At 43.6% G+C, this 17,198-nt stretch overlaps 1 protein-coding gene across 1 annotated transcript in view; it reads left to right on the forward strand.

The window, feature by feature from the left end:
• Positions 1 to 2,362: 2,362 nt before the first annotated feature.
• The window catches only part of LOC309674956 (uncharacterized protein), a gene marked incomplete at both ends in the record, with an annotated part of 207,591 nt that continues 192,755 nt past the window's right edge, over positions 2,363 to 17,198 (forward strand). The window contains one exon of the mRNA XM_082487153.1: positions 2,363 to 2,463. Coding sequence (XP_082343279.1) covers positions 2,363 to 2,463 — 101 coding nt within the window. The remainder of the gene's footprint in view (positions 2,464 to 17,198) is intronic.

Here is a 17,198-nt window from a genome sequence, read left to right on the forward strand (position 1 = left end):
AGTAGGCACGTGTCTAGCTGGTCATGGCAGGGATGTAGAATATGAAGAAGTCACTAATGCTGTATCCACTACCCTTTTTTCCTGTCATAGCCCACTGTTACCACTGTAAGAACTAGAATAAATGAGTTTTCTCTTACCTCTGTATTATCTGTGTCAGGTCTGAAGATTGAACTGACTTGGGCGCAGTCAGATCATTATCCCAGTAGGCTTTTGCAACGGCTTTCACCGACGCTGGTTCCCTGAAACTCTTACTCATGTGAATCGTACCATTAAAGTCAACAGCTTTGCAGGATATTCTCAATTAAAACACAGCTGAGGATAAAACATTAGATAATATTTGTAAGAAGGGCAAGTTGTGCAGACTGGGTTCACATTTCAGTTCAGGGGAATGGTAGTGTCATAGCTGCTAAAGCAAAGCTCGCAAGGCACTCTGCACAGATTGCAGGGACGTTTTACACCGCTGCATCCTCAGAATTCAGCTGCAGCTGTATTTTGCCATGTGGCCCCCAGGCAAAGGTCTCGTCTATTAAGTGGCCTTCACTGAATAAGATACTCTGCACTTCAGTACCTTCCAATTTGCATGTTGCTCTTCCGTTATTCTTAACAACTGGGTGTAATAAATGTAGTGTACAATTTGTAATGATCACGTACAGATTTGAAAAACAACGTTGAAGAGTTTATTGTTGAGTTCCTTCAGATGGAAAAATTAAAATGTTTTTGAAAGTCTAATTTACCTCTCCTGGAAAAAAAAAAACAGCTGAGCAATAAGATCCTTTGTTATTTTGCCATGATGTGATCCTGAAAATAATCTAGGTTGGGATGACATCTCGGGACATAATGAACACCCAGACTTGACATAATGAAGGTCTATTATTTTATGAAGAAGGATTTTTCTGGGGTTTAAGAAATAAAATGATTAGAAAACTATGTGCTCTGCAGGAGGTAATGAGATTAGCTCAACACAAGGTCCTGTAGAGTTAAAACTACTCCAGCCACCAGAAAGGCTTAGCCATTCAATGGGAATTCAGGGTACAATTAATCTGCTCTAAGGTCAGATAAGGGCTATATGTTTTCTTTACCATAAAAAAGAAATCAGTTGATAAAATCTCAAGGGGATCCTGTCAATGCAAGCTTCAAAGCAATGAACAATATAAAAACAGCTTTCTTGTTACGACTGGTAAATGTTTACCTACTTTAGCAAGAGCCTTGGAAAATAGAAACCATGCAGGAAACTGTGCTTATAAAGTGTGTGTAAAAGAGAAGCCCGTGTATCTTGTTACAGGACTGAGACAAAGACAAATTAATGCACTGTAAAACTGAGGCTGACCCCTAACCTGTGAGGATGTCAGTGTGCCCGTGCAGTTCTCTCTGTCACAAATCCCTACAGGAGCTAATTTGGAGCAACTTGAGACCGAGCCCATTCCACTGGAGTGGAAGGAAATCGCAGTAGTCTTCAGCATCGGTTGGCTCAGGGCCCATCTGCTCATTCACAGCCCAGTGGCTGGTTAGTCACGGGTCTCTGGAGATGGGAGAACTGTGGTGCGATGGACCCTGAGTCCTACATTGGATCATAAAATGCTTAAGGTGCGTTTTCCTCATTTTTTATTTGCTACTACACACAGTTCCCTTTCCAGGTCAGTTGGTCTCCCTTCTCTCCCCATTAAAGGGGAAGGAGTTGCCTTCTGACAGCAGTGAAGGGCTGGAGAGCTCGTAAAGAGGAGAGGGTGGATGGCCTGGAGGATAGCGGGCAACTCTGGGATTTAAGAAACCACCCCTCAATTCCCAGCTTTACATTCTCGCTGTCCCTAACTCTCAGCAGTAGTGGTGTTATCCCTCCTTCATGATGTTAAATGCATTTATTTTCACGGTCACCTCTTTGAAGTGCTGAGATGCGATTGCAATGGACGTCACAAACACAGAACAAAGAAGGACCAGAAGGGAAAAAAAGAGAAGCCAAGATGCATCTCTCCCAGGGACGCAGAAACGGCTCGGCGTCCTGGAGCAGAGGGAGGGGGAGCAGGGGGCGGTCAGCTCTTCCCCGAGAACCGGTAACCCTCGTGAACACCAGGTTGCGTGTAACTTGGAGGAGGAGGAGGAGGAGGGAGAGGCGGAGGAGGAGGAGGAGGGAGAGGCACCGCAGCCCCCTCCGCCCCGAGCAGCGCGGGGAGCGTCCAGGGGCGTGTCCGTGGGCGGGGCGTGGGCGGGGCGTGGGCGGGGCGTGGGCGGGGCGTGGGCGGGGCGTGGGCGGGGCGGCCCCGCCCAGCCTGTGGCGCGCCTGGCCGCCGCTTTAAATGATTTGGAGGACTGGTAGCGGTTGGGGCTGCTGTTGTTGAGTCGTGGTTGCCCTCCGCGTTCCGGGGCGATGGCGGCGGGAGCGGGGCCGGCGTGGCTGTGCCTGGGGCTGTGCTGGGCGCTGGCCGCCCGGGCGAGCGGCGCGGCGGAGCGGCGGCTGCAGCGCGGGATGTGAGTGGGGCGGAGCGGGGCCGGGGGGGGGGGGGGCTCGGAGCACCGCCCGGGAACGCCGCCTTTGTCTCTGGCGGGGGTCCTAGCGGGGTTCCCCCGCCGGAATCTGCTCGGTGTTCGTGGCGGGTCGGCTCTGCGGCAAGGAAAGTTTAGTTGGGTGCGCATACGGCTTGCCCAAGTGTCGTGTCCGTCCCCCCCCCTCCCGCAGCGTGGGTTTGTGATCCGTGGAGTTATTTCTGAGCGGTTACTCGTGGGGCTCCCAGCCCCGGGGGGAAGGCGGGCGGGCTCGGCTTCGGTTGGCGGTCTGAATCGAGCTCCGGAGAGCGCATCGGAACCGCTGAGGCTGTTTCTTCCCTCGCGTTTACAAAGCGAGCGGGTGGCGGAGCTGAGCGCTGCTCCGCGCTTTCCGAGGGGGTGCGGTGAGCTTGACCCGCTGGGGAGCAGCAGCAGAAAAATCAGGGCAGTAAAACGTAAATCCAGTGAGGAGAGATAAAGACCGCGAGCAGCCCGAGGTGAGAGCGCTGGAGAGCATCATCCATCCGCAGCTGTAAGCACAGCTGGCTCGCAGACACAAAGGAGTTGGGTCCGCATGTACACCTACTGGGGCTGATGCAGAAGGAAGTTTCTGTGAGGTGTTTTGCATGGCCTGAGCAACAAATGTCCTTTGTTGGAAATGCAATGTAACGTTTTTGTCGAGAGGTAGTTTTCTGGTCGAATTCTAAAGTAGAATAGCTGACAGCAGGCACAAAGTCTTACGGTTCAAGTTTTTGCTCATTGAAAGAGAAAATAAAATTTCTGGAAACTGTTCCCTGCTTTGTGTTGGGCACGTATTTCTCTGCAAAGCTCGTCCTGTATTTTTAAGGAATGTCCGATCCCACCCCACCAAGCAACCTGACAACAGCCTTTTCAGATCTCTGTGCATACCCTAATTTCTAACCTCTTTGCTCTTCCTATTTTTTTGACTTGATCAACTTCATCCTGCCCTTCTATAATTAATGTCTGTTGTATTTGTTTTCAGTGTAGTTATTTCTTCTGTCACAAACCTGAAATTTCTGAGCCTATTGCTCGTTGGTTTTTCTACACAATATGATGTAAATATGCATTTACTAGAAGTGCTCTTAAGGTGGTTTATATTACTCCATTTTGCTGGAGCACTAAGTATCCATCACAATGTTTAGAGAAGTTGAGTTAATTTTCTGGTAAAACATTTTATGCTTTTGAAAGTGCTCTGTGTTTCAGACACGCTTCTTGCTCTCTTTACAAGTAATTACTCTACCATGAGGAAGAATAGTGTCAGCCCACGTTAATCTATTTGCATTTGACGTATCTGTAATACCTGTGATTCTGCACTTTTGAAGCTGGAGGTGGTTGTAACTGTGAATTGCCTCCAAACAATTTTTGTTTGCTTTTACCTTTTTAAAGGTAGTTTCACTGAGAGAATACAGGAAACATTCCCTTCTGGAAACGAAACTATACTAGGATATTACTGTTGGGTTGGAGTCATTGGGAGCAGCAGTGCACTGTCAGCCAGCAGCAATCAAAAAAACCCACGCAAAACCCCGTACCTGTGGCAGAGCTTTGGGTGTTTTTCCCCAAGAGGCATATTCCTGCCATTACTGTAATTCTTATGGCTTTTCTTGAGCTAGGGCAAGTATAAGTATTACTCCAAACTTACTGTACACTATTTAGGGACTTTACCTTTAATGTAAACAGCAATGCAAGAAGTCATCACTCCTTTGGAGTAAGCCTGCAAGCTTTCACAAAGGAGCAGTGAAATGTCTGAAAGGACACTGCTAATGAATTGTAATTTAGTAATTCTGTTTTGTTCTTTTGACATTGGTCATCTGCAGTGAATGGGATAAGAACAACAACTGTATCCCTTGGAACGTACCATGCCGGGTGCTTCCTTCTTTCGCATTTGCTGTTGTTGTTTTGATTGAGATCTTATGTGGCTGAGGATATACAGGATATTTTTCATAATTGTTTTCGTTCTGCTGCTAACTTGAGTATTTGCTGCTAGCTAAAAATGCACGGGATCTGTGTGGATGTTGGTATTCTGCTTCCAAGCCCCCTGAGGAGATTTAATGTAGAACAGATTATAGGATGACTAGCTATTTCCATCAACTGTGTTTCCAGACAATTAGCCCTTGATGATCTTCTGTTAGAACTTTAGAGAACACTGGAAGAACTAGATGACAAATATGCAGTTTTCATCAAAAAGCATGCTATTTGGGCCTTGAAATGAGGAATTAACCATCCTTTGTCATAAAAAGCATATTTTTAGCAGCTCACTTTGCAGTGACTTCGGTAGTTCAAAATCGGGGTATATAATGATGCTGCAAGTGATGTGTGGTTATCCAGCACTGAGTTTACTCTCAGGATTATGCTTCACAGAAGGCTGGGGGTAGTTGTGGGACGGTGCAGAAATAGGAACTAAGAGTAGAGGGCTTGAGTTGTTGTCAGAAGTGGTAAATCCTCTCCTAGAAAAATATTCCACTACGTGTTTTAGAAATGCAGATGTTTCCTCATGGTTGGCTATAGGGGACAGAGCAGAAGGCAGGAGCAGGTGAGGTATGTGTTAAGAGCCTCCGTTGTGCAATAAATATTACCTTTCATAGTTAGGACTGAGAGATGGCTCAAGAATGGATCCTTCTTTTCCCAAGTGGCACGTGAGTGAGGACTTCTTTGAAAAAGTCCCGAGACAAACTTTGTTCCTGCCAACATTAAGCCCTTTGACTTGCTCTGTGGTTTTGCAGGTCCAGGATGACATCTAAAGGGTCTGATTTTGCTTTAGAGGATCCAGTCACAATCTTGCAATAGAACTATTTTCTTTAGGGTTTTTTGACTGTTCAAATGTTGCAGCTGCATATTTTTACTCTATCCATACGCCAGTAAATTTGGTCACATTCCAAGGAACACCTGGATTTAGAGCTGGAGTCCTGGCTGAGGAGCTGTTTTCCAGCTTCTTCAATTCTATAGGGCACTGCAGACTTATACTCCTGCTCCTCCAGATAAATCGTATTCCCCAAAGCAAAATCTAGCGTTCAGATGGTATCTACATTTGCAACGCTCAAGTGAACTCCGTCCTTTAACTGTACCGGTGGTTGGGCTACAGAGATACAGGGCTGGTGAGGCAGCATGTCTCGCTGCAAACAGGTATGGTTGTGGACAATATTTCAAAGTGGCGTAAATACCAAATTTTAGGAAAGTAGGTGTAATTAAAAAAGTGAAGTCCACTTTTTTGAGGACTGGAATGGATTTCAAGATAAACTACTGGTGTATAAAGGATTTGCAAATGAAGAGATGCATTTGAATTTTGATTGCTACAGTGGAATAAACTGCATGTCATTGTTTTCTGCACCGCATTCCAACATATTGAAAAAGTAATGCGGGGAAAAAAAAAAGCTTCTATAATTTATATGGTGATACAGCTTAAACTGGGAGCCTGGAGTTTTGTCATAATACTGTCCAAATGATGTGAAAAGTAGGTTGTATAATCATTTCTTGGTGAGAAATTGCCTCAGTATATTGGCTGTTTAGCCAATACACTGTATTTTCACCTCCAGCGATGCCAATTTGCAGGTGTGAGGATAGTTTGTATTCCTAGTGTTAAATAAGGGCTTCAGGTATGTTTATTTTTTGGAGCTGAAATGAGTAATGGAGTAGAATCTCCTTCCATTTCTTCGAATGGGATATCGTATCTTCACAGATTTGATAATTATAAAAAGATTGAAGGTTTTCTAGTGAAAATAAGGACCTGATTTGCCACTGTGGTGTATTTAAATTTGTATCTTACATTAAGTAAGATTAAGTTAAGTCTTTCTTAGCAGCTACTGCTTCCCAGTCCTGTCTGCCTAGAGCCTGTAAGGTTGCTGTAAACCCTCACTATTCTTGAACGGTAGCTACCTCCAGCCTTTGAGGCTTGGAAAATGTGCTTTTTAGTAAGTATGGTTTAAATGCTTTGGCATAAAAGTTATAGCAGTCTCGTCCTGTTGCCCCGTCCCCCATCCCCCTTTAATATCCAGTAGCTGTTGCTAGGAAAGAAAAATAAATGTTGAAGACCGAGATGTTTCTCATCTTCGTGGACGTGAACATCATGCTGAACAAAAAATAGTCATTCTACCTGTGCGCTACAGTGTCTTGCCACCAGATAGAGCTCATGCTGGTCAGCATTCTAACACAGAATCACGTTTTTCAGGAGTTTGCATTGAAAGCCTCCGTTTCGGAGTTTCTAGAGGAAAATTAATTTTGAATTTAGTCTTTAAACAGATGGTAAAGGGCTCTTTTTCTCCCCCAGTATATTCATTGGCAGGAGACTTAAAGATAATGAATGAGTGTCATCATGCTATGGTTCTTTTCCTGATTTATGACATGTTTTCCTACTCTTCAGGAGAAAAAAAAGAGATCAAGACTTCCTCCTAAACTCTGAAATAGCCGTAAGACTATGAAAATACATGGTCATAAAATGCGATAGCCTGAAGTTGCCGTATTTATCAAAGATAAACTTCATCTCGTGATTGACTGTAAAATATTTTCCAGTTTTATAAATGTTTTCATATCAGAGACATCACATATTGTACCTACAAGAGGTTTGGAAATTTGCCACCCGTAATCACAACAGCTTATATATACTATACGAGTCTTAAATCTGTGAGTTCAAGGTAGGTAAGCCCCTGCTCCCATTCACTTTTAATGGGATTTGGCTTCTAAAGCTACTTTTCAAAAATGCACCCTAAGAGGGAAGAACTTGCCAGTGTTTCTTTAGGTTTCGTTGTGCTGCCTTATGAAATGTTGATACAGTTTAGTCAGTTATACATTTATTATGTGCGGGTACTGTGTGCTTGCAGTATTTGTGATTTCTAGGAAAACTGCCTGCTTTTTGCTTTGACTTTTCTTCTGCATTGTTTATATCCCGTGCTGCGTATTTATCATAGTTCTAGGCATGCCATGGTCTAGATATGACAGAGAACATGGAATATTTTTAATGAATTTGAAGAAACCTCCTGGTGAGGAAGGCTGAGACTGTCTGGTAAAGTAAAACCTAGTCTTTGGATGACTCGTCAGGGAAACCTCCTTTGATGGAAGAGACGCTTTGGCTCTCAGAGAGTTAACAGACCATATTGCAGACTTGTGTTATTCACCAATTAAATACCTTCTCTCTTTGAACACAGTTAATAGATTTCCTCCTTCTGAAATTCAAGCCTGTTATTGCTTACGTTCTCTCTAAAATCTATTGCTTTTAATTTATTTCTGAGGAGAAAGAAATTTCCTTTCATTACTGCTAAATCAAAGCATTTTAAAATTGCGTACTGAACATATGTAGTCTTGGTTTTATACTTTGGATTCCATGCTGGTCTTGGTTTAAAACTAGTCATTAATGATTCTGGAAGTAAACTTGAGATTTTTGCCTTTTGCCTAAGAAGATGTGTGCTTTCGGATATAATGCGTACACAAGCTGAGCTGTACATTCAGTTGTATTTCTCTCAATGCCTTTGACCTATGGATGAATATTTGATCTCGCGTGTGTGAAAAGAGGAATGTTATTTAAGTCGGAGTGCTGATGTTCTTTTTTTTTTTTTTTTTTGTATTCTTTAGTAGAAACACCATACTGCCTTCCCTTTGTAAGTCAGAGCAGAACTTAGTGCAAATTGTTGCTCAGCAGAGAACACTGTGCCCAGAGTGTGTTTTTTATGTACACAAATTAATTCAATACTGAAAATGTATAATAATATCTTGGGCTATACTCGAGAAAGAGACTTTATAAGGTGCTTTGTATTGTTTTATAACAACAAAAAAAAATATCTCAAATTATGAAACGTGTATTTTGAGCCTGGTCTTTTCAGGTGAGGGTATTCCTGTGTAGGAAACGAGTTTCTGTGCACCTCAACCCTTGCAGTACCCTTCAGTGGTCATCCTTCTATTTGTAATTGCTGGCGCTCTCCCTGCCCGACAGATGCATCAGCACTGCTGAAAACACAGTTGCATGAACTTATCTCTTATCATTGTATTATTCTTCATGAGGCAGGGCCTGTACGTCTTTTCTTTGTCCTTAAAGTAACACAAGGAATCTGTGGGTTATTTAGAACCTCAGGATAAGTTTCTAAGCTGAAAGATAATGTTTGGTGAGGTTTTTCCCCCCCCATCTAACACTGTTGAATGCTTATCCACTGATGCATGCTTGTTAGTTGCCCTGTTTGTTTTTTTTTTTTTTTTTTTTTTTTGTGGCTACAACTCAAAATATTTAGCTCTACCAAAATTGCATAATGTTTAAAAAAAAAAAAAAAAAAACCAAACAAACAAAAAAACACACACAAAAAAAAAAACCCCAAAAAAACCCCAACAACAACAACAAAAAAAAAAAAACAAAAAAACCCACCCAAACAAACAAAAAAAAAAAACCAACAAAAAAAAAAAAAAAAAAAAAAACAAAACAAAAACCCAAACAGCCATTTGCCTCAGTGGTGTCAAGCTAAGGCGTTATAAGGGAGTAAAAGACTTGGAATATTTTAACACTTAAACCGTTGGCACGTAGGGACTTCTCTTGCCTATATTACATGTTACCTTAAAAGTAATTCTTCAAGAGAAGAGGTTTTGGCTCTAAACTGTTTAAATCTGACATCTGCCACAAGCAGTGAACAATTCCTAGATACCACTCGCCAAACTGAAACTGAGGATTTCGCTGCCTTCTGACTAGTGTCACTGTCGGGCGATGTGGCACTTATTGTAAACCAAAATGAGCTTTTTCTCCTTATGAAACAAGTGGTATGACTCTTTCCAGTGATCTTTATTTTCATATTTTAGCCTCAGGTCTTGTGCCTTCTGGCTGAAAGAGGCTCAGGCGGGTATACCTGTGATTTACTGGGGTGGCTTTTATTACTCTTCTTCTGCAGTTGAATGATAATTGAGATGGCTGTAGTGAATGGGAAACTTCATCTAGAGATGCCTGCTGCTTCTTGATGCTTTCCTCTTATAATTTCACATTTTTTCACATTTTTTTTAACGCTCAGTTTTGTCAGCACCCTGGACAATATTTGCTTTGCCTTAACAATGAGTACATGTGGACTATTTCTTAGCCTCCTTGTATGTGACCTCTTGTGGTTTTCTGATTACATTAGAGTTGGCTCCTTGAGACAAAGGTCCTTAAATTGTCTGTAAAGGAGTCTGCATGCTAGAAGGGTTTGTCAGTGCTGGTCACCGGCAGTGATGCTGACGCTCTCCTGGATGCTGTTCATTTTTAAGTCACTCTTGTTTGAAAATAACCCCAACGTAGAAATCTGTGGAGGTGCACAGAAGGCATCTAACAACGAAGAACGTAATGGATTTAAGAAGATGCTAATATCAGGTAGTCTTTGCAATTACTGTACTATTATTTTGGTAGTGAATTTTCTTTGTTTACCGTGAGACTTGTGCCAAAGCAGCTGTATTCTGCGATAATCAACTATTTTGGATACAGTACATAAAAGTAATGTGCACACTTCCCTGAACGTGACTGAAGGCAGCTATTTGGAGGCTACCAGAACTGTATGCTAAAGTGGTGATACTATATTTGCCATCCTGTGGGTCTGTACTTGACTGGATGCCTCACCTGATCCTGCAGAAGCCACTTGGCGCCTGCAGAGGTCAGGCAGTAGAAGAAACTATAAAACTGGATGTCGCTGGGGGCGGAGGCTATGTGATGCTATTTTAAAAAAAAAAAAAAAAAAAAAAAATCACTCCTTGATTTAAGATGCAAAAAAGGTGACTTGGCAAATCATAGTTAAATGATTTGGATGTGCATGTTTATCTTCAGCTATTCTTGCTAACCAAAATAGATTATTCTGTCTTGGGGGAGGGAGGAGGATGGTTAAACAGAAGCTAAACGACAGACACTGCACTTTGATGGCGGTAGGAACTAAAAATCTTATTGTTGTTATAATAGCTGAGTGTGTAATTAATCATCTCGTATTGATTTGCTCTTAATCTAGATGCAGTGCACAAAGGCTGAAAGAACTCTCATGTTATTTAGCTGCTCCATCTAATCAGGGAGAGGATGTGAATAAGACACAGCAGTGCATTAGTAACCTGTGGGGTTAGGAGAGTCTTCTGTGCTGGACCTTCATCCACAGATCCAGAGAACAGTAGTGATAATGAGACCTAATCTAAATGAGCTTGGTGCTTACAATCCATATCCCAGAGGGCGTATAAACATCACAAATATTGATAGAGGATCAGTGGAGAGCAGGAATTGATTAGTGGTCAAGGGAGCAGGATGTCCTAATTGTCTCTGGTAGTGCTGATTAATTTTACCTGGAAAATATGGGGAAATGAGCCTTAAAATAGATTAAAGGTAGAAAGGGGAGCTTGCAGTTTTAAAAAGAAGAAAAGCCTTTTCTGTCATTACAGCCTCTGTGAATTATCGTTGCTATTAACCAATATATATCTAGAGACAAAATTTATCTATATCTTTGTTTCTGTATAAATATGTTACTTGTTCTTTGGACCTTTTGTTTCTGTGGCCAATTTCCTAATTTGTCTTTTTTTTTTTTTTTTTTTTGCCATGTTCAGATGAAATTTGCCTTTCTCTCCTTTCCACTTGAGACGATACTTTTATAGCAAACTTTTAATCAACATCCTGTCTGCATACAGCGTTACATTGCTGTCCTCTTCTCCTCTACAGCGCAGCACGTTTCTGCATGGTGCCAACCTGCCTTTCTAGAGTTCTCCTTTATAAGAAGCTGGGCATGTTTTACTTGGGTGGTTGGAGGTGTGAGGGTATTCAGGTGATTTTCTAGCCTGAGAAGTTTCTGGCTAAAGCCATTGTAGCAATGCACATCTATGTTGTGAGCAACATCAGTGTATCTCTAGAGCAAACCCACTAGTTGTCCTCACAGCAGTGGAGAAATTAGTCCTGTCTATAATCTTGGTTTCCTTAAGGAAAGTTCTCGTTGGGTCTTTTCAAACTAAATCTGGAAAAGCATATAGACTATGCTTTTTCTGAACTTTTAATAACAGCATAAAGGCAAGGAGCACTGCCCAATTAGTGTTTTGAAAATACAGAGTTCTGGCAAGTCGCTTCTTATGACAGGTTTCAACTATTGACTGTTTCATGGGAAAATCGATAGTGTTCAGGCTGCAAATTCTTCAGCTGAGCCAATGCAGGCTACGCCACCTCGTTCTTGGGAAGATGCTAACAGCCTTCTGGCTTAGTGTAGAAGGTGGTGTCATTCACTTAATCTCTGTGGACAGACCTAAAATCAGACAGCCAAATCATTCTTTGCTTCGTATTCATTAATGTTTTGACTTAAAGTTTGCGCTGTTGAAAGAAACCTTTAGGGGTAACTTGATGTGTGTTTGCTCTCTCACTGCCATTAAATCTACCTACCTTTAGCTTGATTTCAGCTGGAAAAAAGTGGATTGATAGAATGAGAAATTTAATTGTCATTCAAAGAGCCAGGTGTTAGGATCGTCCTAGGCAGAATAATAAAACATCCCTGTCACGGATATATGATGTACCGTTGGAAATGGTGGAGCTGTTCCCTCTCTCGGTTTTGTGCGTTCAGTTGTCTTCTCATCTCCTCACCTCTGTTTGCCCCTTTTGGACCACGTGTGCCAGGAGTGCGTGCAGAAAGCTGCCTCTCTGCTCCCACGAGCAGATGGCCTGTACCTGTACCTGCCTTTTCCTTTGTTATGTGTAAACCATGCGTGCTTCATCGTAAGAGCCCATCTATTGCTGTATAAAATTATTTATGCTTGGAGGAGTGTGTGTAAAAGAGGTAGCTGCACTGTTATCCTTCTCAGAATATCCGATATCCTTCTGCAGAATCATGGGCAAGGACAAAACTGCAGAGAACCTCCCTTGGGAGACTGCGGACATGCTGTTTCTATCGCCCGTTCTCTGCCATGAGTTGTGGGAAGGCTGCGGTCCCTTCTCAGGGGAGGTCGGTCGAGGTGCTGCTGGTGGTGATGACAGCTTGAGGTGGAAGATGTAGAATCGCAGCTCAGAACACCTCACCACAATTGCCAGTGACTCATTGAGGACTTCAAGGATGTCCAAATGCTGAGATGCTGGGAGGGGGAGACCGGCGTCCACTGAGCTTGTGGGCAGCAAATGGCTAGTGAGGGGAATAAGGGGTGAGCACGCAGTGAGACTTTGCCCGATTAACTGCCTCGGTTAACTTGAGTCTTGGGGACTTTCCGCGCCAGGCTGCTTACCATCTTTGCATTTAATACACCTCTATGGGTGCTTTTTTGACTGTCTTTTTGTATGAAGATGCGTGCCCCTTTTAAAATTCAAAACACGGGAATGAATTATATCCCTCCTGGAGACTCTTTTAATTTTCTCTGAACTTTTCCTGTTGTGCAGTGGTTCACAGGCATCACAGCCATGTGATTAGCCAAGGCTGCTCTCGCTTCACGTTGGTCTAATTATCTGTCCATTAGAATCTTAAGTCTTGAGCTGGAAGTGTGTAGGGTGTCTTTGTTTAAAGGGCAGTCTCCTAATGCAAATATTAAAAGAGAGCTTTCTGGTTTGCCCGAGTCAGACTGACAAGCTAATAATAGCCTTCGTGTTAGTCTTGGCTAACAGAGAGCATCAGTATAAAAAGGTTTTAAGGGACTGGTGTATCAATCAAATCGTGGAACATAATATGCCTTTGTGTGGTTTGCTTGTTTTAACACTTGAACTCCCATTAAGAAATATTTTCGGAATGCCAAGGGCATGGGAGTAAAAATGGAGCTCTCCTCCTCCCATTGCACGCACTTGAGGTTTCACGTTAGTCTTGGATGGCCTCTAGTTAATAGAAGGCCATAACACACAACTGTATTTTCAATAGCTGTAGTCTTGTTCAAGAAACTGTTCTTAAGTTTGTGGGTAACGTATCAAAGAGCAGTGAGTCAGACGGCTTAAAAACTGGTGTGTTGACTATGTGGGGGGAGTTGTGAAGATGGCTAATTGTTGGAGAGGGCATGTTCTGTTTCCCAGCTTTGCAGGCAGAGGATTACATGTTAGGCAATTGCTGCAATTTAATTATAGTAGAGCAAAGGTTTTGATATCTGCCTTAAAATTATCCCAAGGGCATCTAGGAGGAATGGCTTGCTTTGAATAAATCTTAATAAACTTATGACTTTATGCTGCTGGCTTGTTTTGCTCTGCGAGCGCCATTTGTTCCTATTAACTGTATCATAGAAGTCGATACAGCTATTCCTGGAAACATGGCAGTATCACACGAGTAAGAATTTATAGGATGGGCTCGGTATGTCATTACAACAATTGTCAGCTTCTCCCTTTTAGTTATGGGAAGAGCGATGCACATGAATGTACCTTTATCTGGAAAGTTTTAGGCATTTCTAATAAAAGGAGATATGCATGAATTATCAGTACATGATGTTCTATTCACTAGAGGGAGAGTCATTTTAAAAAGCCTGCTAAGTGAGGCATGGTTGCTAAGTAAGGCAAGGGTTTTATTAGACCAACTGACGTAATGGAAAAAAAAACCAAAAAGGCAGGCAAGATTTTGGGCATACAAAGACCTCCTTTGGATGCGAAACAAACGGCAGACTCTGTGCTAAGAATGGCTTGGGAACAATTGCTCTGAACTTAAGCTAAACGTGTTAAATGGTGAGGTAATTTGAGAGGAAGGGGTAGCTGGCACACGTGGGAAGGATTGCGAAGTAATGGAGACGACATGGGGCTGGGGAGGAAGGGTGGTGTCTGGAGGAATTTAAGGCAATGTGAAACTACGCCGCTACTGTCTTCTGTCTCGCTTCACGGTGTTGGCAGCTAGGGCGAACCCGAGGAATGGGAAATAAGGAGCAATATGGAAAATGGATTCTGCAGCGGAGGAGGAAGAACGTGGAGCAGCATGGGAGGGATGTCCACTGAAAGCGTGGTTTAGGACGATGGAGAGGAGCAGTTCCTCCAAAGCCCATGAGAAATCGACATTCTAGTTCAGGAAACTAATTTCTGTCAGGATGAGGTTTTCGAGTACAAATGTACTCCTTACTCTTTTTCCATGGTGAGATAAGACAACCAGAGCCTACAATTGCGGATTTTCCTTTCATAACTTCTTTTCCATAGGCTACCTGGAATTCCTGAGGGAGTTGTCGGTTTGTTTCTTAAACTCTGATCCATTTCTCTACGGAGTGTCCTTGTTGGGTGAAGGTCCTCTTTACCCTGAGGTGTCCCGAGTGTTCCCCTCAGCTGGAGAGCTGCAGTGCCTTTGGGAGACCTGGCTGGATTTCCCATTTTGGGTGTGCTTTGCCTGACCGCTGGTCTCTGCGAAGTACCGAGAGTCTTCTGCACAGTGCTGGGAATACTGGAGTGAATTTGATCCAGGCAGGCAGGATTTCTTCGGAGTATTTAGCTCAGCAGTAGAAAAGATCATGCTTATAGTATCTTCCTGTCCCGCACGGGCTTTATTTAATGATGTTTGTAAACTACCTGAAGGCCTGCAGATGAAAGATGTGGGTTTTTTTTTTTTCTACTAGAAAGGCTACTTTGCATGGTGTTCAGGCATAATGGGGAGCTGTAAAGTACTTTGGGCCTCTGAGATAAAAAGCACCGTAAATCTTGAATGAGACATTAACAATATCCAGTGTAACTAATGATGACTTGAACTGCCAGGCAGCTGTTGGGCTAGAACAATTAGCTATCGTGTTAATGCAAAAAAGCCCCCCTGTTTTCTAGCGCAGGCTCAAATTTATACCTCTGTCGATTGACAGAGAAAAAGAGTATGTGAGTATGTCTTCCTCTGCATTACTCTCTAGCCTGAAGAGGGGTCTCAAACTGAGATTTGGGCAAGGACTTGTCTGATAGCCACTGTGAGACGACTGCCGAGTGCTGTGTACCACTTACCAGAGCGGGTGTGCGAGGTCCCCGTTTCCCCCTGTATTTGGGTCACTGAGGTTTAAATTTGAAAAGCCTCACTGGCTACAGCAGGCCGTCTCGGGGAGCCGACGATTTAATTATTATGTTAACAAGCTGTAGACTACTCAAAAAATTGCTGAATTAATTTCATTTTTTTTTTGCTACAGTAGGCGCCTGCCTTAAAAGACAACAACCCCCACCCCCGTGTGCTGTGGCTGTAGTTAGACCTTGCATGTCTTATGCAGTTATTTTCTGGCACTCAGCATTTCCTAATTTACACCAGGGCAGAGAAATCGGAATAAGGCTGGCAGAATCTCTGCAAAACCCATCGACGTGTAACCTTTTTCTTGACCCTCCGTACCTCCTGAAATCCTGCTGGTTTTGTGACTAGGGCTAGGTAGCAGGATGAAGATTGCCTATCGTCCTACAAAGCAACGCTTTTATTTTGGCCTCGGTATTTTAGGAATAATCAGCAGAGAACAACGATACTTCCTCTTACGAATATCATGTGCTTCCCTGGGGGGACTGATAGCAATATACAGAATATACATTTTCCACAGCAATAGTTTAGATAAATCTTCTCTGCCCTTGAATCGGCAATACAGCTTCCACTGACTTGCGCGGAGCCCGAATTTCATTGCGTATTTTGTTCAGTTTACTGTTGCCGAAGGCAGGCGCCGGGTTTTCATTCTGCGCGTTGTCGTGGTTTAGGCCAAATCCACCACTGGGGACCCGAGGGACCCCAGACAGGACTGACAGATGCTCCCCTCTACCCCTCTTCAAAGAGAGAGGCAGAGGAGGAAAAAGAGACTTAGGAGTTTAGAAGAAACTAAACTACTTTAATGAAATATTAATAATAAAATAAAAAGAAATAATGAAAAATATGTACAAAACCGTATCAAGCTCCCGAGATGACAATCACGGCACCGGCTGGCACTGGGGCAGTCCCAGGCTGGACTCAGTGACGGACGGGAACTGGATTCCGGATCTGGATTACGGATGGGGATCACAGGCAGACGAACGGAGTCCTCCTCAGACGTCGGCCATTGAAGGAAGAGCCCGTGACCCTTTGATCCCTCAGCTTTTATACTGAGCATGAGGCAGATGGGATGGAATACCCCGTTGGTCAGTTTTGGGTCACCTGTCCTGTCCGCTCCTCCCCGCAGGTGGGACCCTACTAATGCTTTTCCGTTTCTGACCGCTCAACGGGGCAAATAACAAAGTTGGTTGGCCTTGGGGGTTATAGCAATAAGTGTAAGCAGAGCCTCTCTGCATCCCACGCCCGGGCATCAGCTATAGACATTGGTCTGACCTCTCTGAGAGAGTGAACATTTTCTGCACAATATGCAGTTAATTTCAGTTGTTAGAAGAGGCCCAGCTAAGAAGCCAAGTTACTGAACAAAATTGGTTCTGTTTTACCTCAAACCAGGACACGCGTATAGAGGCTGCCCATTCGGCGGCTTTGAGCCGTGGAGGTCAGTGCCTATAGTTGTCAGGTCTTTGATCCCCACCCTGCCCCGTCAGCCCAAAGAGGGGCTGCCGCATGTACCAGGCCTAGCGGGGGGCTTCCAGCGGTCTCCATGTTGAAAGAGCCTCTCGGGCTCCCTCACCCCATTCATCTGCTCCTCAGCTTGCGCGGCGCCATCACCTGTCAGGCAGTGCCCCCTCTGAAGGGGTTACAGTAGGTTGGTGGTGTCCAGACAGCAAAGGGTGTCTGCCGAGCCGTCAGTCAAATCCTGCTCCGACACTTTGGCTTTCATTTTCTGGCAACAAATCGTACAGTTGTGTTTTGCTAGTTGGGCCGTTCGTGTAAAAAATGTGTTCGTGCTTGTGACTTGTGCAACCAACATGGTAATGGCTTCATTAACATCTGTGGACCATTTACCATTCT

The sequence above is a fragment of the Vanellus vanellus genome (genome assembly GCF_965231255.1).
Source record: "Vanellus vanellus genome assembly, chromosome: 8".
NCBI classification, from domain to species: Eukaryota; Metazoa; Chordata; class Aves; order Charadriiformes; family Charadriidae; genus Vanellus; species Vanellus vanellus.